At 50.2% G+C, this 19,636-nt stretch overlaps 6 protein-coding genes across 6 annotated transcripts, besides 12 other annotated features; all 6 read left to right on the top strand.

Moving 5' to 3' along the window:
* Window positions 1–9,727: a sequence feature (heterozygous, non-Esmeraldo-like haplotype).
* Window positions 87–542, top strand: Tc00.1047053510121.190 (hypothetical protein, conserved; the record flags this gene model as incomplete). Its single annotated transcript, XM_811387.1, has 1 exon — window positions 87–542. The coding sequence occupies one exon, from the start codon at window positions 87–89 to the stop codon at window positions 540–542; it is 456 nt and encodes a 151-aa protein (XP_816480.1).
* On the top strand, window positions 1,116–1,667 carry Tc00.1047053510121.180 (hypothetical protein, conserved; the record flags this gene model as incomplete). Its single annotated transcript, XM_811386.1, has 1 exon — window positions 1,116–1,667. One exon carries the CDS (start codon window positions 1,116–1,118, stop codon window positions 1,665–1,667), a length of 552 nt encoding a protein of 183 aa, XP_816479.1.
* Window positions 2,105–6,883, top strand: Tc00.1047053510121.170 (calpain cysteine peptidase, putative; the record flags this gene model as incomplete). Its single annotated transcript, XM_811385.1, has 1 exon — window positions 2,105–6,883. One exon carries the CDS (start codon window positions 2,105–2,107, stop codon window positions 6,881–6,883), a length of 4,779 nt encoding a protein of 1,592 aa, XP_816478.1.
* Window positions 7,129–7,168: a microsatellite.
* Tc00.1047053510121.160 (DNA topoisomerase IA, putative) lies at window positions 7,230–9,722 on the top strand (the record flags this gene model as incomplete). Its single annotated transcript, XM_811384.1, has 1 exon — window positions 7,230–9,722. One exon carries the CDS (start codon window positions 7,230–7,232, stop codon window positions 9,720–9,722), a length of 2,493 nt encoding a protein of 830 aa, XP_816477.1.
* Window positions 9,718–9,838: a microsatellite.
* Window positions 9,728–9,840: a sequence feature (areas merged during assembly that could not be assigned to a particular haplotype. This can correspond to areas where the two haplotypes were merged or to regions with more than two copies in the genome that were merged during assembly.).
* Window positions 9,841–19,636: part of a sequence feature (heterozygous, non-Esmeraldo-like haplotype) that runs on past the window's edge.
* Window positions 10,914–10,936: a microsatellite.
* Window positions 11,101–15,588, top strand: Tc00.1047053510121.150 (protein kinase, putative; the record flags this gene model as incomplete). The annotated part of the gene is made up of 1 exon (XM_811383.1): window positions 11,101–15,588. One exon carries the CDS (start codon window positions 11,101–11,103, stop codon window positions 15,586–15,588), a length of 4,488 nt encoding a protein of 1,495 aa, XP_816476.1.
* Window positions 15,879–15,963: a sequence feature (T-rich).
* Window positions 16,525–16,554: a microsatellite.
* Window positions 16,703–16,832: a sequence feature (A-rich).
* Window positions 17,167–17,189: a microsatellite.
* Window positions 17,212–17,235: a microsatellite.
* Window positions 17,288–17,308: a microsatellite.
* Tc00.1047053510121.140 (hypothetical protein, conserved) lies at window positions 17,379–19,409 on the top strand (the record flags this gene model as incomplete). Its single annotated transcript, XM_811382.1, has 1 exon — window positions 17,379–19,409. The coding sequence occupies one exon, from the start codon at window positions 17,379–17,381 to the stop codon at window positions 19,407–19,409; it is 2,031 nt and encodes a 676-aa protein (XP_816475.1).

The raw sequence follows: 19,636 nt of genomic DNA, 5'->3' as shown, positions 1-19,636 counted from the left end.
TGGGAAGGAGGGGCGACGTTTTTATTCTTTACTCTTTGGTTTGTTTGTGTCCTTTTGTTCCTTCGCTTCTTTTTTGGCAGAAACCGATGTTCCGTCCAACTGGGCTATTTTTCCCAAAGGTGGGATGTGAGGAGATCACTCGCAAGGCAAGAAGGGTGCAGCTGCGGCCCATGGAATACATGGCGCAGCACCGGATGCAAGCGTGGCAACTGCGCTTCAAGGAAATGGGCCCTCCCTTCTCGAGAGTTTGGGTTGCTCTCGGAGGCAAAATGCGGCGACGGCGTATTGGTCGCCATGTGGATGTGAAGGATTTGCGGTATTACTGGAGACCCATAGAGCCGCAGTACCAGCGCCTGTATATGTCCAGGCTGCGAGCTCACGATCACTCAAATAAGAGAAGGCAGCCCATGCGTCTTCGGGCAACAAACTACGAGATTGGACGTGTCACCAGTTCCATTGAATGGGAGAGGGCCTCGAATAGGAAGTACGGTGCCCGCCTGGCGCCACCAAAGAGACTCGACTTTGAGTTTCGCGTTTTTTGAAGGCTGTGCCAAAAGCAAGGAAACAGAGGTGGTGAGGGAGGGTCAGGTATTTGGCTGTGGTACCAGTCATTGCTGGGAACTGGGTGGGACCACAATCATATTGGGGGAATTTCACATGACAGTGGTGAATGGGAGTCCCATGACAATGATGGGCTTCTGCGTTAGCGTGCGGATTGTAGTGGCGGGCCACTGTCGCATCCGTGGAAAAAGTGGGTGGGCGTTGGGTCGTTTCTGCATTACACGACACCTCATAGCACTCGTCTGACCACAAGATTTTTGACTGTTGAATTTGTCATTATCCGAGCCAAATGAAGAAGCAGACATACAAAAAAAAAAAAAAAAGAGAGAGAGAACGTCGTCTTGGAGCAAAGATGTTTGATTTCTGTGTCTGTTTGTTTGTTTTCTTTGAAGAATATAACTTCCAATTGGCTTCTGCCTCTTTTCTTCTTTTTTTGCCCCCTTACAATGTGGACCTCCGCTTGTGTTTTGGTAGGCGTCTGTGGAAGAAGTAGAGGAAAGAGAGCGCGGTGTGGGGAAAAGGCCCATTGATAAAAAGGAGAGAAGGAGTAGTCGATGACGGCACGTGACACTTCCGCGCCTGTAAAACAAGATGTGCGAGTGTTCCAGTCCAGCATTGACACCTCCTCCGTTATCTCCACTGTGTTCAATCAGCCCTCCATGTATATGGGGATCGTGAACATGCTTATCATGTATCTTACACAACGCTTTCCAGAGGAGCTTATGTCTCCGAAATACATGACAATGACGTACAATGGTATTCGTGCCCCTGCCATGCTGACTATTCCTTTTTGCTGCATAGCCGGGGCATACTTCTCGGTAGCCAGCGTCATCAGCACATCAACGGTTCCTTTGGCCGGCCACCTTTACGGTTACACGCTCAGTCTTGGAGTTGGGCTCACAATGCTCACATTTCGCCGCGTGTCGTGGTATTACCCGCTGCTTGGAGTGATGTATCTTTCTTTTGGTGGATTTCATCACTACAGGCGTATGATGATGTTTGGCGACAACGCCCCCATTTATAACTGGGGGGACGCCACTGAAATTTGGAACGCGCGTGTAGAGGCGAGGCGAGAGGCACGGCGACAGAAACAGACGGCAGCGTGAGACACGACTGAATTGAGGGTCGCTTGAGTGGTCTGCGCCCAATAAGAAAGAGGAGGTTGTCCACAGAAAACATTAGGGTCTGATAGTCATTTAAGTGGGGCAATTTTTGAGAAGATTAGAGAAAGAAGTGAAAAGGAGGCGGCGAGAGGAATTAGCAGGCTTGTTGTGTATTGTTCCTTCTATTATTATTATTTGTGGTGTGCACAGACGTTTACGCACGTGGCTGCCCGTGTGTGTCCTTTTCTTTTTTTTTATGGGGAATCTGTTGTCTCTCTCTCTCTCTGTGTGTGTGTGTGCGTGTGTATTCCTCCCAATATTTCTTATGCTTCTGCTTTTTCCCTCTGCCTTTCTTGCTCTCTTTCTCTCATCGCGAGCAGCAGCTAGAATAGTGGGAAGGAAGTGAGGGGAGGGTGATCGGCCTGGTCTGGCGGTGGGAAATGACAACACTCGAAGACCTCTACGCATCGTACTGCCGCCGACGGGGGTGTAGGCCAAACAGCTTCTTGTCCAGGTACCTGCAGGAGGAGTTCACGCGACACAGCCAGCAGCGAGTGCTGGAGAGCGTCGACCTCTCGGATAACTACGTGGGCGCGAAGGGCATCATTCCCGTGCTGGATCTCGTCAAGAATGTGAAGACCGTGAGGAGGCTGGATGTCCGGAAAAACATGCTCGAGCACGAGCAACTGGAGCACCTTGTCTACTGCCTTGCCCTGCATCCATCAATAGAGGAGGTGGACGTTTCAGGCAACGCTCTCGATGATGGCAGCGTCGACATCATTTTGAAACTTCTCCAGGCGAATGAGAGCATCACCGTCTTCCGTGTGGACGGGAATCATTTTGCGTCTTCCTCCCTGTCGCTGATCAATGACCATCTGGAGAGGAACAAGGAACGCAAAGCTGAACGGCAAAAGGAAATGACACCCGTATACACTGGCAAATGGTTCCGTGCGCAGGTGCGGGGATCTCTAGCGGAAGAAACATCGGGTGGCCATGTACACTTCTCTACCTGGTGGAAGAACCAACAGTACATTATGCGAGTATCACGACGAGCCCAGGTCCGTGTCGTCATGGATGTCGATGATCCAAAGGCCGCACGGCAGGCTGGGTTCTTTGTCTTTTATTCCGATGGTACACGCAAAGTAATTGTGGCCGATGCGGATCATATTGCTGCGGAAAGTAATGTGGACCACAGTCATTGTTTTGTGACGTTGTTGGTTGAGGAGCACGCTGCTTATTCCATCATGCCCTTTACATTTCATCCAGAACGAAGCATGTCATTTACGCTGATGGTGGAATTATGCCAGGAGAGCTTGAAAAGCTCAGAGGGTTGGGTTACATTGGAGCCTGTGGATTCTGCGCTTGACTGGCTTGTGTATGTTATGCACGGCGAGTGGACAAGCGCCTCAGCCGGTGGTTCCCCAACGCAGCATTTGTGGTGCCGCAATCCCATGATACATGTACAATACGCCGGTTCCATTCAGTCATACCGAATGGCATCTCCTGCCACCGTGTTTGTGCAGCTTAGCAAGAGCATTGATGCGGATGAAAACGACGATAGGCATATTGGATTTGATGTTGTTACACTGGATACGACGGGGAACAACAAACCACCCATCTGCTGCAAAGAAGAATCCCGCAAGTGTACGTGCCCTCACGAGCACAGAACGACGGTTACAGCTTCCTTTGTGATTATGTGTGCTGCTCTTGACTTGTTTATTGTCCCGAGCACGGCGATACCTGGGGAGTTGGGTTCCTACACTGTGACTGTCTTTTCTTCTGTCCCTCTCCGACTGACCACATCTGCGTTTCCTCACGGATGGAACTACCGAGCGGTGAAAGGCGTCTGGGATGAAGACAACTGCGGAGGGAGTCGGGAACGCAGCATGTCATGGAAGTGCAATCCCTCTCTTGCACTCCACTTTGACGCCCATCAATCCCCTCCAGATTTAACTTTATTCTTGGAGGAATCATTGCCCCGTCCGAAGAGCCCTGTCCGCCGTGGCAGCGCCGACTCTTGCGGCAACTTAATGGATTCCCTCTCAGCAGTGGAGGAGACTCAGAAAAAAAAGGAACTAAAAGAGTTTCTACATCGGCACCAACTGAGTCATTTGGAGGGATGTATCTCCCTTGTCGAGGCCTGCCCACCCATGTACCGTTTGCTTTATTCCTCTGAATACTCCCGGGGCTCGGTCGTGTCTCTTGTGGTGCCTGCTGTCAGCGAGGAATTTTTTTTGCTGGCTGCAACGCGCCACGCTGGTCAACTGGGTAATTTTATACTTCACATCTTCTCGTCGCGTCCGTTTGTGACTGACGAACTGAAGACGTTGGCGTTGCGGGAACGGGAGTATCAATTGCTGCAGTGCGCTCAGGAATCCCAGGCTCGTCAGGCAGCGAATTCGGTATTGGCAAAAAAACGGTCTGGTCCCAAAGACTCTGAGGATGCGGTTCTTGCGCACAACGAGATCCTTCTTCGTTGCATGGTGACTGGAGAGAAGTACGTGGATCGGGACTTTCCACGTGGTGGATCCTCCTTGTGGATCGATCCGGCGAAAAAGACACCGGCGTGGTGTGGGAAAGAGATTTATTGGAAGCGACCGACGGAGCTGGTGGAGGAAGTGACATTTCTCCGGGAGTGGAAGTGTGACTGCCCCTTTCCTTTCTCGAGACGGGAGTGGTTTGCCTCCGTCACATATGCGATTGCTACGAAACCGCTCTGGTTACAGAATCTAACTGCTGGATACAACGTCACGGAGGGGTTAGCGCAGTTCCGTTTCTTCAAGAGCGGCCAATGGACTTTGGTGACCATCGACGATTACCTACCATTTGACAGTACCATGGAACTGTGCATGGGACGCCCCTCAAGAGACAACACAGACTTTTTCTTCCCCCTTCTGGAGAAAGCGTACGCAAAGCACCATCGCTGCTACGAGGCACTAGAGCTAAAAGTCACCCCGGAACTGAGCATCGTGGACGTGATGTGTCATGGCCTCATGGATCTTTCAGGGTGTGCCCCGGTTCATTTCCCCCTGAGGGGCTCTGTGGAGATGTCAGCGGAGCAACAAAACATCCTATGGATGAAGCTTAAAAACGCCATTCAGCAGGACGTTCTTTTCACCTTTTTATTGCGCGGCGACAGTGCTGAGGCGTCTGAGCGAATCAGTTTGGGCATTTTGAGTGACCACTTGTACCCCGCACTAGATGCACGTTTTGTGGAGGGGCAAAGGCTGGTGAAGTTGCGTCACTGGGGGCAGGTGGGGGAAGTCCGCTGGGGTGGAAAGTGGCGGGCGATGAGCACACGATGGACCACGATCCTTCGCGATCTTCTGAAGTTTGATGAAGACGACAGGGAAACGTTTTGGATGAGTTTGGATGAGGTGTTTTTTTACTTCACGGACCTCATCATGACAGCGGGGACAAAGCACACGTCATGGGTATCGGCGGACTTTGCCGATTGCCCGAAAGAGTGTGGCACTCCAGTAATGGAGGGGGCCCAGTTCACTCTTCGGCTTGGAGATCTCCCACCCGACCTGAATAAGACACAGATTTCGTTAGGCCTCCACCAGCCAGATGCACGCGCCAGAGTCATACGACAAAAGAATGCTCTGGCGGCATACCGCACAGCCATCGGCCTGGCAGTTGTGGCCACGGAAGACAACACCGTATGGCTAAAGGAGGTGCGGGAAGCCGAAGTGGTGAAATGTTTAGAGCCGTGTAAATGTCGAGATGTCATGTGTTCTCTAAATATCGACATGGATAATGTTAAGGGGAGCAAACGCCTGACGCTTATTGCGTTTAGGGAAGATCAGAAGGCTGCGAATGTACCATTTCTGTTATCTGCGTGGTCTGATAATTGCGAGGTTGCGTTAACTCCGATCACGCGAGATATCAAAACGACAGTAAGTGGGGAGTGGCCGATTGGATACCCTGTTGGGTCACCCTCATCGTCTTTCTGGAGAGACTGTCCACAGTACTTTGTATTCCCCAGTGAATCCACGGAGTTTCTTTTTGTTCTTCGTCAGGATTTACCAGTGGGGGAATTACCGAAGCCAATTGGGTTCACAGTTCACCGTGAGATGACGTGTCGAAGTTATCTGGAGTACAATCCAGACACAGTGGTTCTTTATGTACAGGCGGTAGCGTCTGCATGTGTTGAAGGCACAGTAAGACTTCTCGGAATGAAGGAGCGAAGAGGAATGCCGTACATTATTGTGCCCTTCTGCACCGAGGCCACACCTGGGGGTAAATTTTGGATCGATGCCATCGCCAATCGTTCCTCGAGGTTTTGCTGCATAGATCCAAGACTTGACTGGTACCGTGACAGAAAGTCTGTTTCTTTTACCTTGGCTGACGGTAGTTTTGGTGGGTCTCCGCGTTTTTCGTCATGGCGCAGCAGTCCGCAGTTGGCCCTGAACTTCCCCGTTGGGGGTCAGGGAAGACTGTTTGTTGTTGTCCGGAATGATGATTTGAGCGATAACCGGACGGAACTCGGCATGATGCTCCTGCGTGGCGATAATCAGTGGGAAAATGGACTGCGGCGAAAGCTGTTTATTTCCTCTGGTGACATTGTGGCTCGCTCGGAAGAAAAAATTGGGGAAACCGTCATTGACTGCAATGTCGATGTGCAGCCTGAGTGCACCCTCATTCTCGTCGTGTACGCCTCCATGCCGTATCGTGAGGCGGCTGTGACGGTCGCCCTTTATTCCGCCTCCGCCGTGGAAGTGGAGCCCGTGAAGGAGTGGGCGCAGGTCGCTGTGGCGGAGGGCAGCTGGGAGCTCGGCTACACGGCCGGCGGGGGATCCGATCAGTTTGGCAGCTGGATCAACAACCCGTTTGTGGCGCTAAATACGTATCGGCGGACGCAAATCGTGGCGCTTCTGCTGCAGTATCCGCAGGGGCCGGACAAGCCTCTTGTGAAGCGTGCGGGAAAGAAAAAGGCATTCTTGCCCCCCATTATCATCAATCCAAACAATAGAATGATGATTGCGCTGGACCTGAACGTGCAGAACAGCGAACTTACACCCATTGCCTCCACTCCCTACACTTACAACAGTGAGGTGACACTTGTGGCGCACGTTCCTGCGGCAGACTCGTTGCCATTTCTTTTCATTCCCCACACAAAACTACCCGAAGGGAATGGCGAGTTTAAACTCTTTGTGTACGCGGACTCCCCCATTGAACTCTATACGCTTGAAAAGAAACGCTTGCCTTACGTCTAGGAGGGAAGAAGGAGGAAATTAATACAGAGTCTGAAATGTACATAGTGGAAATGGGCCGTCAATTCTGACGCGAGATGTACCAAAAATAAACAAACTAAGAAAGAAAAAAAAAAAGAATTGTCCAGCGTAAATAGTGTCTGTCAATGTTGTTCTTTTTTGGACGGGGGATTCTTCTGTTTAGCTGATGCTTTGTTGTTGTTGTTGTTTTGGTTATTGAGACATCACACTCGTTCTTCTTTATTCTTTTATTTTTATTTTTATTATTATTATTATTACGATTGTTATGCCCTCTTTTCCTTTGTTTCCTCTTGAGTAAAGTGCCCGCGACCTGTCAAGTCCAATAAAAATGATGCGGCGAACCCTTGCTGCGCTGGAGAAGCTTGTGATTGTTGAGTCACCCAACAAGGTGATCAAGGTCGAGGGGCTTCTGAGCGACCCGAATGTCGTCCCGGATTGGTCCTTCAAACAGGAGCACCTCAGGCGCCTGGGCGTGGGAGCCGAAAAGGCGGTGGCGATGGCGACGACCGGACACTTCATGGCAATGAAGGAGATTCAGTGGACCCCACGGGCCATATCTTTCCCGGAGGTGCGTGGGGCGGGGGAAGAGCCATTTCCTCCCAATGGCACAGTTGCTGAATACACCCTCGAGTGGCAACTTCTTCCAGGTCGACGCATTCAGGAAACGCTCGAACGCTACATACAGGAAAAGCTAAACAACGTCACCGAGATTATTCTTGCGACGGATCCAGACCGTGAAGGGGAGCTGATTGCTGTCCATGCCCTCCAAACAATAAAGCGATTGTATCCAAAGCTGAAGGTTCCGTATTCACGTGCGTACATGCATAGCATCACGGAAGACGGTATTCGAAAAGCAATGAGAGAGCGTCTTGTAGATAAATGTGACTATGACCTTGCGAACGCAGCTGAAACGCGTCATGCGATGGATCGGATATTTGGCTTTTTAGGAAGTTCAGTGGTGCGGGCCGCCAATTCGCAGATGCGCTCCATTGGCCGTGTGCAGACTCCGGCGCTTATCCTCATACATGAGCGGGAAGAAAAGATAGCGGCGTTCCTGGAGAAAAATAAAACAAATTACATTGTGGATGTCATGTGTCAGTTTCCAGGGCCCCATGGTACTACTTTTTCGCAGGTAGTCACCATCAACCCCGATGTTAAAGGGGAGGCATCCCATTGGGCCACCGAGGCAGAGGCAAGGCGATGTTTGCACGGGTGGAAGTTAAACAACTGTAGCGGCTTCACTGTCCCTCTTGAGCCTCTCATTGTTCCGTCCGAGGTGCCGCCACCGCAGCCATTTACAATGGCCACCGCCATCGCAAAGGCAAATCGTCACCTAAAGATGAGCAGTGAAACAGTGAGCGGTTGCCTGCAGGATCTTTTTCAACTCGGCCACATTACATACCCCAGAACTGACAGTACCCGTATCGACGAGAGCGCCTTGACTGACATTTACGCCACAATCAAGAAGGAGTTTGGCAAGGAGTTCCTCTACCGCCTTGAGGACCGAACTGTGTCTGCCCCTGAAGGCAAAAAGTCCAAAAGGACAGGGAAAAAAAACTCCACCAAACAAAGCAAAGGGGCGGATCAACCGGTTGGAAACGTGGAAGATGCGCATGAGGCAATACGCCCGACGAATATTTACGCCGATGGGGAGTCCCTTTCACTTCCCCCGATGACAAGGGCGGTTTATGATCTTGTGCGTCGAAACACCCTGGCGTCCTTTATGATTCCCATGAAGAGTGAGAAGATTGCCGCCACAGTAAAGTTTACCAGCGGTAGTGGAGATAAGCTGCAGGTTGTGCTCGAGGGCAAGCGTGTTGCGGAGCCTGGATGGACTCGCGCGTTCCAAAAGACGGATTTCACAGCCGCTGCGGCTGGCGCCGCGTCAAGCACGAATAACACCACCGACAGTAGCGTCAACGATAAGAACACCACCGGCGTGGCAGAGGAGGTGACGGAGGACATCACGGAGAAGGAGGGTGCCCCTGTCATTCGCTCTCTCTCCCAGGAAGAATTCAGGGCTATTGCGAATTTGCGAAGCGCATTGGCGTCCTTAAAGCAATCACGGTTTTTTGAGCTGCGTTCTCCCAGCGTCCGTGAGAACCGCCCGGTACCGCCGCTGCTGCACTCGGAGGGCACACTCATTGAAGAGCTTAAGAACAATGGTGTGGGCCGCCCAAGCACTTATCCAATGATAGTGAAGACTCTCTTGACACGGGGATACATTGCTGTGAACCCAAAAGGACGCTGTGAAACAACTCCGATTGGTCGGTTGCTGGTGTCAACGGCCAAGTCCACTTTTCCGTCCATTGTGGACATTGGATTCACCGCAACGTTTGAGAAAAAGCTGGATCTTATTGCAAAGCCAAACCCAGCGAAGCGGCCGACCATATTGCGTGGGACCAACGTCTCCCAAGCAGACTATTTTCTTTCCATGTTTCTCTCGACGTTTCTTAATTACGTTGCGGAGGCCACACGAGCGCAACGGGCCAGTATTGTGGAGCGCTCCATGCGCTTAAAGCATGAACAGGAGGAAGGGTCCGGTAAAGACGATGCCGAATTTGAGGAGAGTGTGGCCAATGCGAAGAAGAAGGTGGCCCTCGCCACCGGAGACCTGATGGCTCTCCCTAAAACTTGTCATAACTTTACGGCCCTGCAGCGGGGCTTACACGATTATCTCCGTCGCCATTTTCCCCCCTCGCGACTCGGCTCATTTGCCACCGCGCCCGCCAATGCTGATGGTAACAACATGATGATGGAAGGGACCTCGCCGCACATGATTTCAACGAAGCATAAGTTGGAGAAGAGCAGCGAGGTATAATGATGGTGATTATTATTATTATTATTATTATTAAATGTTGTGAGGATAACCGATATTATCACCAGTATTATTACCATTATTATTATTATTGTTATTATTATTATTATTATTATTATCCTTCGGGTGTGGCCATAGAGAATAGAGATAGCGAGCAAAAAATTGCTCCCAGCGTGATGTGTCAAGTCATGCCTCTTAAGCATCTCCAGCAGATGTAATAAAGAAAAATAGAGAGAAAGAGTGAGGGGGGAAAAGGAGGTGACAGCAGTCGGTTCTGTGTGGCGAGGGGAGTCAGAACGAGCCTTCATTTATTTTTTCAGACACTCCAAGCATCACATTTCTGTTTATTTTTGTGCTTATTTTTGCGTCTGTTTGTGCGTGTCTCTGTGTGGTGCGGAGAGGGTCGTATTTTATTTTATTTTTTTTGCTGGAGGATGCAGGCGCAGAAGTAGGAGTGCTGGTCGTGAGCAGGCAGAAGAGCACGCGGCGGTCAAAGCGAAGGGAAGAAAGAAAAAAAAAAAGCAGCAACAACAACAAAAGACATTTGAGGAACTTTTTTTCCCGCCGCAGGGACGGAGGGAGGGAGGCGACGTGACACCCACCTCTCCTCCTTCCTTGTGCCCGAAGCGGCATCCGCGGCCACTCGTGCCTTTTTCTCTTATCCCCACGGCGGCTGAATAAAAAAAAAAACTTCTTTCCTTTTTCTATAATGTGTCTTTTTTGCTTGCGGCATTCAATGCCGTGAAGTGTTTGCGTCCCGCCTCTTTACTTCAGCACACCCGCACTTCTTTTATTTCCTTCGTTCCTTTTTTCTTTTCTTATTTAACGGCCGTGCCACCACGGAGTAGAAGGAGCAACGAAAAGAGTTGTGTTTTGTTTTTTTTTTTTGTATTGTTTTTTTGTCGTGGTTGTTGCTGCTTTTGCCTTAGAGGGGTGAAGCCACGCAAAGAGGCGGTAAGCACAGGCGCGATAAAGGCGGGAGAATAACGGGACAGCATCCCTTAGCGAAAAGAGGGGGAGGACGGATAGTGGGGAGGACAAGCAAAGAAAAACAAGAAGTTGTTCTCCCGCTCACCCCTCTCCTCCTCTCCCACGAGGCCAGCGGGTCCTCACGCACACGAAAAGTAACCGCAGGACGCCACCAAGAGAGAGGAGAAGGGGGATCAAAAGTCTGGCGTTGGCAGTAGGCATCTCTTTTTTTTTTTTTTTTTTTTTTTGGGCGGAGCGGAAACCAAAGTTTATTGGGGCGTGTAACAGTCTGCGGCACGTGAAACGCAGCCTGTGAACGGGTTTGGAGGGAGATCGTCTCGTGACCCCTCGCCAGAAGACCGCAAAATCCCACCCAGCCTCAGTAAATCGTATAGAGATTCCTAGATTGACCATGCCCTGGAGTGCCAGGGGTCAGCAGAACTCAGCCACGGGAGCGGGTGTTCAACTCACAACGTTGCCGGCTTTAGGAACTGTAGGAGCGAGCACCGCCGCAAGCAATTTGTATTCTGGGGATTTGGGAAAACAGATGGCAGCCGCGGAAGTGAGCAACAAAATATCTTCTCGGGCTTTATTGAACACGACGGCGCTCAGAACAGCGCGCAGCATTTCTTGTATGGAAGTGATGAATAATGAAAGCTCCCCCGATTTGTCCTCGAAGGAGATGGGCAGCATTCATGCGATGCTTTTAGATGCCTCCCCGCGACAGGGACGGAAAGATTTTAAGGCCGCGGACGCGGGAACCTCTGGAAAGGAAACAACACCCATTTTAGTCAAGAGGTGCTCTGACTCTAGTCCCAGTACTCCTTTGGGACTTAATGGATTGCGAATTGAGGAAACGGGGGAACAAAACACCGTAACGCTAGAAGAAATGTTGCGTGAGGCATCGGAAGTGCATGGTATTAGTCTGAAGTGGATACTTTATGGTGTCATGTTGGTGACTGTGCTAATTTTCCTTATGTTGCTTGGCGAAGTTCATTTGTTTGTGAAAGATAATATTATTATTCCAGAGGAGGAATTAGTGGGAATATCATCGGCGACAGCTATGAATCAACTGGAGTGGCTGCAGTACGGTGTGACGAATATGTTACATAATTTTGAATTGATACGAGGCGACCCCCATGATACCTCCACAAATTACACCCTTGGTATTCTTTGCAGAAGCATCGGTGGAGCTCCTTTGGTGTTTGCAAGGTATGGTCCACTGGGTACACCGCTTCTGGAATCGTATGCGTGTCCTTCCGCAACCACCAAACCTGTTGTCCCTCCGACCTCTATAGGTACCCAACATAAACTGCCCACGGGCTTCCCACGCATGGCGGTGTACCGTTCCGATTTCATTATTGCTATGATGACTTTAAGAGCCGGATCAGAAGTGCTCACAGTTATTTTGCACAAAGAACCCGTGGGACGTCTTCTTCTTGCAAACTCTATTCCAACCTACAGTTCGTTGGCATTGAAACACAGTGCTACTTCTTTCTTTTTGCCGGATTTTTCATCATTAAAAATAGTCGTTGCTTTGCACAGCTTAGACGCAGAGTATACGAGATACGACGTTGCCCAACCAACCCCACTGGGTCACGTCTTAAAAAACGTCTTTAACGGTATTTGTGCCGCTGGAAAATTCCACACATGGCATACTGTGGTACGCCCTGACACGAACCCGTTACCCATGAGGGAAAATGATATGAATGCCTCCCATAATGCGTTGCCTGGTGCGTACGTGGCGTACAGGGGATTGTGGGGAAGTGTTTCACGCGTGGTTATTTGTGGTGTTTTGTGTTCAGAATCAGAGAAAAACGAATGTAGTTCTGACAATCCCACTCGTGTTTGGTTTATTGTTGATGACGAGCCATTGAGGCGAGAGACAGAAATAGCGTTGACCGCAGTATCGATCATCAGCAGCATCGCTATCTTTCTGGTTTTGGTCGCGTTAGTGATTGCGTATCTGAGCATTAGCGCCCCTGTGCAGCACTTGAAGTCACTCGTCTTCAACACTGTGGGTGACAAATGGAAGAAAACAAAACAGCAGCAGTGGGTGTTTCATCACACAAGAAATTGTTGGCCAGGGGACCTGCAGGCGTTGGTGCGGTCATTTCAGGTACTTTCCTTTTGTTTCCGATTTAACAAGAAGTACGTCCCGCAACATGTTCTTGAGCAACAGGTGGTTGCTTTGCGCAAAAGAAAAGATTATTTATGGCGGACCATCGTCGAGGAGATTGAATCGGATGACGATGAGGAATACGATGGAGAAGAAGAAGACATGGTCCCCGGGGTGAATGATCGGATGGACATGGAAGCATTTGTTAAGACCGTTGCTATCCCGGACGGGGTGGCCGCGATGGGCAGATTCAATGGACCGGAGGGTATGTTTCAACGTGAACTCAGTTGGTGTGGTTTGATTTCTCCCGATGTTGAAATCCTCGAGGCGAGTGGAAATAATTTTTTGGGACATAGCAACATTGACTTGGCCGGAGGCGGTATGACTCTGGTGGAGGGGGCCACCGTTCTTGTTGTGCGTCTCTGTGCTGTGGAGTTGGCCTACTTTACCAACTATAGGGCCGCCCTGAAGCCGCACCGCCGTATCATGAATTTGCTCCTTGGACGAATTCGCCGTTACCGTGGAGAGTTATTCGAACGGTCCGGAGATTGCATTGCTGCCGCCTGGAATGCCTTTGAGAGCCGCACGGATCACGCCCAGCGAGCCGCTGCATGTGCGTTAAGTATAGCCAAAATGTTGTCGTGCTATCGCGAAGCTGGGTTTCGTGTGGGCATCGTTCTTCATCAGGGCCCATTCGTCTGTGGTGTAGTGGAAGACAACAAGGAGGCCTTCACGACAGTCTTTGGAACCGTACCCCGTCAAGCCATTGCGCTTGCCGAATTAGCATCATCCCTTCCATATTTCCGCGTTCTTGTGTCAGAGCCGGTGAAGCAATCTTTGGCATCCCTCTATGAATGTATCATGGTGGACGTAATCAAATACCATGAGGAAGACAATCCAATTGTGATGTTTGAACTTTATGAGGAGCGGCGACTACCATTAGTAAAGGGGGCGCTGCTGTCATCATCAACATTTGCGGAAGAACACGCACGGGTGTTCTTTGATTTTAGAAACCATGATTTTGCACGTGCCATGATGGGTATTGAACAATTACGGCTTCGTTTTCCTGGAATTGGGCGCCGGTTACTAACCCGCATTGAGATACTTTGCAAGTACTACATGTATCACGAGAACGAACTGCCGATGCCGTACTTCCGCCCATTTCCCATCTGGCCAAACTTTGAGGCCATTGCAAATACGGAATGCTCATCGGATATTGGTGTCCAGAGCGCCAAGGAGGATTCCTTTTTAGATCCCCCGCGGTACTTGAGACCCACCAAGTCGATATATGAAGACGAGGCCGTAAATTTCCGCCAGGAGTTACATGACAAAGTGCTTGCCTCTAAACGAACACAAAACCAGTCTCCCACCTTGAAGGCCGCTAATGATGCGCCCTCGAAGGACGCGGAGGCAAATAACGCTCAGTCGCCGCATTCACTCATAATGCTAAGCCAAACTCAGAATATGCTGCGGTCAACGCCGAGTTTAGAGCCCGAAACAGGAGAAGGTGACGACGCCGCGTCTAAGGAACATCAATCCAAACCTCTTTTACGTGTGGCGGTGGTGTCACCGCATGAAGAGCATGCTGAGCAGTGTGTAGAGGCTGACAAGAAGAGGTGCAGCGGTGCGTCTGCTGGAAAAGAGGAAGTGAATCGGGAGGAGTTTGCACCTTCCATCCGTGAGCCTACCGCCAACGCCTGTGCCACAGCCGCCGTATCTGCAACTGGGAGTGATGAGAAGGGCGATCCCGGCGACGAGGAAAATGATGGAGCTGGGCGTCAACGTTTTTCCCTTACCAACAGAATGGGGCTGGCGTTCCCGGATTGCCGCAGCTGCAGCTTTTTTTGTGGTACGGACTCGCTTGACTCCATTAACAGCGAAACGGTGGTAACTGCCCCAACATTTTCCCTGTGCAACATTGACGGATCCCTCACAAAGGTTGCTTCTGAAATTCCCACGGAAATTGTTGCCAAGAACGGCATCACATACCAGCGTAGCTCCCGTATCCTCGGTAAGGGCTCTTTTGGTTGCGTCTATCTTGGCATGGATATTCTCAGCGGCCGCATGGTCGCTATTAAGTTTCTCCCACTTCCCTCCGAGGAAGAGGAGATCGCCAACGTGGAAAGAGAAGTGGTGACAATGCAAAAGGTCAAAAGTAATCAAGTAGTAGAATTTATTTCATATGCCTTTAAAAGCAATCTTATCATTATCGTTATGGAATGTATGATGGCAGGTTCCCTTCAGGGAATGATTTCTGCCTTTGGTAGCATCCCTGGTACAACAGCCCGCCTCTTTATTCGGGATGTGTTGCGTGGTCTTCATAAGCTGCACTCACTGGGTGTCATACACCGTGATGTTAAGCCGCAAAATGTTCTTCTCACGCTTGCTGGAAACTGTAAGATATCGGACTTTGGAGCCTCGGCATTTTTGCAGGAGCTTGTCCGCCGCCGAATGGAAGGGAAAGGACTTCAGATACAGGGAACACCTGTTTACTTGGCACCGGAATCTGCGAGAGGTACGCCAGAGGAGAAGAGCGACATCTGGAGCTGCGGCATCATGTTTATCCAGCTGGTGACAGGCAAGTTACCGTACGCGAAGCCATTCCTAGAGATGTCGCCGCAGATTCTTGTCTATCAGATTGGCAGTGGCGCAGCGAAGCCCATCATCCCCGAATCCCTGGACGAGTTCGATGCCGAGTTTGTCTGCAATTGTCTAAAGGACGACCCGAATGAACGCCTTTCAGCGCAGCGACTGCTGGAGCTCCCGTTGTTTGCGTTGTAGCCGTGGGGCGGGTGAAAAAACGCTTCTCCGTCTTTTTCCTTTCTCTCTCTCCCCTCCTTTTCCTCTGTGTGTCTGCGTCTCCAATGCGTTCTTTAGCACGACGATGCATGCTCGATGCAAGCGGAGGAGGGAAAAGCCCGGGGAGAGGCGCGCTGGCGGGCGGGGACTTTGCGGAGGGATTGAGGGACGCGGCACGTCCCCACCGCCGGCGCCCAACAAGAGAACGGAAAAACAACGACAACGACAACAATGAAAGGAATTGGATGTTCGGTTGTTTTAGCTAAAACCTCAAAAGAAAAAAAAAAGAAAAGGTAGCAAGTAAAAGAAAAATAAAAAGAAACGAAAAGCAAAGAAATTAACGAATAAGAAAAGAAACGGACGTTGGATTTGGTCCGCTTGTAGAAAATAATGAAGGTGCAAAATCACCAAAAAGAGGGAAAGGGTGAAAAGTATTTTTCTTTTCTTTTCGTTGTGCTGCGGCTTTTGATTATAGACGTCTTTGCACGAGCCCACCCACCCACCCCCCTTCCTTCTCCCGGTGAAACGAAAAGTGGATTGGAGTCAACAGTATACCCATGCACGTGTTATATGTATCTATGTGTGCATGTAAATGAAGGTATATTTATATACGAGAGAAATATGCCAAGCAAACAAATTTGTGGAGAAGGAAAATGTCGGGTTCCCTCCCCGTATGTAATATTTCTGTGCTCCCTCTTATTTTTCTGAGAGGAATTTTACGGTGGTCCCACAAATGGGCATGCCTGCAGGAGTATATACGTATATATACATATATACTGAAAAGGAGTTGTATAAAAGAGAAGAAGAAAAACACGCAAGTCGAGTGAGAAGTAAGCTCTTGTATCCTTCTGCAACGGGGGTGCAATAATGTGGGGGCGAGGTGAATTGTGGCTCAATAACGCGGATTACACCATATCGTTTTTTTTTTATTTTCCTTTTTTTTTTTTTAAGACATCTTCTTTAACGCCATGTTTGGTGGATGAGTGCGGGAGAGGAAGAGGTAAAGAAGTTGCTTGACTTTCACGCGTCATTCTTATTGCGTTGCCTCTAATTCCAGTCTTGGGTGTTTGCGTGTGCGCAAATGTAAGCGCAGATGTTTGTTTTGACTTTTACTTTTGTTGTTCTGCGTGTATGTTTGATTTTTGGTGTTTCCTATTCGTCATCTTCTTCTTTGTGTTTTTGTGTTGTTGTTGTTTTGTGTGTGTGTGTTTTGGCTCTTTCTTTTGACGCTGTGATTTGTGTGGCCTCTTTCTTGTGGACGGCGAGGGGAGAAAATATCCACGCGAACGAAAAAACTGGACTAGCGGAAATTATTTTGTTTTGCCTCTCCCCCTCCCCCAGGAACACCGGTGTGTGTGGGGAATGAACGAGTGCTTTGTCTCTGCCTTGCACTTGTGTTTGTGATTTTTTTGTGTCTAGGATGGGGGTGGGGCGGGAGCGTGGCCTCCGTTCAGTCGGTCCTGCTTCTGTCGCCCACCCGCACTCCCTTCGCCAAGGGATATGCGGCGCCCAGTTGTAATAATTTGAGTCGTGGACGGATGATTACTTCTGAAGAAGTCAATTATTATTATTATTATTATTATGTCGTTGATGATGATTGCATGGATACATATATATATATATATATATGTGCTTCCCCCTTTGAACTACGCCTTTCATCAGGGCGGTGGAGGACGCACCTTCTCTCTCTCTCTCTCTCTCTTCTGCCAGTTGAAGGAAAACGGGGGGAGAAGTAGCGTGGCGGGGAGGGGAGGGGGTAGCAACAAAAATAGATGTACTTGAGACTTCAACGCCTTCTCACTTCGTCGACGGAAGGGCGCATATTTGCCCGTGGCCGCAGCGGCTTCCTCTCGTATCCGATGAATGGTCGAGGGCTACACCTATCCGGGCCCAGACTGAGCATCGGCTCCGGCTCCGGCTCCTTCTTTGCTGAAACGGGCTTTGAAGAGGAACAACTGCAGCAGCAATGGGCCTCTGATACCGTTAACACAGCCTCTGAAATATCTGGTGATGGAGTGACGCGTCATACACCGACAGGTGGAGGTGAAAAGGGGGCCCTCAATGCGCAGGAGGTGTGTGGATTGACCGCAGCTTCTATTCTGCGCGAAGCCGTACCGTTGACAAGTTCTGAGGACATAAAAGACCTCCTTAAGGGCTGTAAGAACGCAAAGGAGTTACGGCACGTTCTGGACACCGTTTTGTACCGCAACCCCCTTTGTCATGATGTGCTGAACGGTCACGGCTATCGGGTGGCGGTTTTGCAGGCGTTGACTGCCGTGGCGCCCCGCACGCAATGTCTACATGAGTGGTTTGACTGCGTTGATAATTTCCGCCGACTGGGGTTTGTTTTGACACGCACCTTTGCTGCAGAGGGCTTCACGGTGATCCGCGAATGGCTGTCCCACCACTTCAACTACGAAGGCCGCTCGCCACTACTTGTAACGGAAGGAATTTCCCACATTCGAGAACTTGTGCAATTTTGTAAGGAAGACCGTCTTGTCTTTGATCATGTTCTATACACCCGCATTGTCTTTCTTCTCACGATGATTGTGGGGTTCTTTGACCGGCAAAATATCTATCGCTCGGCCTTCCCGGAAAATTTCACCAAACGTGACGGCGTCGTGGTGGAGTGGGTAATCAGCTGCGAACGATGTGTTGACTTTGATGAGTGTGTCCTCCAATGCGATGCGGTGTTGGAGGAGGTGTTGGAGATGCTTCGTCAGGATATTCCCTCGCGCCCCAACTTCAGTATCATGTATCGGTTGATCGATTACTACTTTGCGACGGATAATGTGGAGAAGATGATTGCTGTGATGGAGGACACGGAGAGCTACGGGATCGACATCGCGGAGAGCAGCACCGCAAAGCTGATGCAGCTTGCCTGTGCACTGAACTATCCAAATGTTCCGGAACTTTTCATGCGATGGAGGGTATCTTTGCCGCAGTGTGTCCTGGCAACCCCCGACATGAGTCGGCTGATGTTTTACTACTCCCGTTCCGGGGGTGGGCGGCCCTGTCCGTTGTGTAACGAGCCGTACAACCACCGCAACGTTAGTGTCTATGTGTGGCAAAAAACACCGGAGCATCAGCGCAACTGCCAGGCATTGATGGACGCACGACGGCGCAAAGGCGAGCTGGATGAGAACACCACTCTCCCGCAGAATCAGGACTGGAGCGAGATGGCATTTGGCCTGTGGCAGTTGTCGCAGAGTCGAGCCATAGAATGGGGAGCAGTGGAGTGGCGCGGTTTCCTCCTTTGCTGCATGTTTTCTCCCCGTGCCCTCGAGGCAAAGGGGCTTCTTGATAAATTTTTTGACCATACCAAGATGGACGATTTCCTGCGCGCTACGTACGTTCGTCTTTTACGCCACCATGCGCCCGAACTAGTTTTCTCTGCGCTCTCAGATTGGCGCGAGAAGGGGCAGCGCCTCTCTCCAATTGTACTGCAAGAGTCCCTCATGGGGTCCGTGATGATAAATGAAGCGAATGAGCGCCAACGGGCCGTCAAGCACATCTGGAAGGCTCTGCTGGAGAAAGACAGTTATGTCATGCCATTTACGAAGCGCTTGCTGCAACGGCGGCTGGAAGAGTTGCGGGCACGAACGACGGGCGGCATCACAAGCGAGGAGACGGCGTTGTTTTTGGAAATAATTGGTATGCAGCCGCGGCACCTCTCGCTACTCGACATGAAGGACAGCACCTCCGATTTTGTGGTGGGGATTTCGAAGAAAAACCACTACGTCCCCCACACGAGCAGCGCGGGAGCTAGAATTGAATCTGGGCGACAAAGAAGGCGTGCATGAACATCTTTAACATAAATTCTGGTTTGTAATGCTGTGCAAAGACGGTGCGGTGGGGTGTGGAGTACGACCAAGCTTTCTGTACTTGTGTCTGCATATGTGGTGGCGGCGATGGTTGGAATGTGGCGCTGTGGACACGGACCACAGAAAATGTTCTGCACATTTTTCTTTGTTTCTTCGTTTGTTTGTTGTTGTCGCCGTTCTTTTTTTTTTTTCTTTACGAAGTGAAC

The sequence above is a fragment of the Trypanosoma cruzi genome, genomic scaffold (genome assembly GCF_000209065.1).
Source record: "Trypanosoma cruzi strain CL Brener 1047053516627 genomic scaffold, whole genome shotgun sequence".
Lineage (NCBI taxonomy): Eukaryota > Euglenozoa > Kinetoplastea > Trypanosomatida > Trypanosomatidae > Trypanosoma > Trypanosoma cruzi.
The sequence above is the reverse complement of the archived record's forward strand: the minus strand, read 5'-3'. Positions and strand labels throughout refer to the sequence as shown.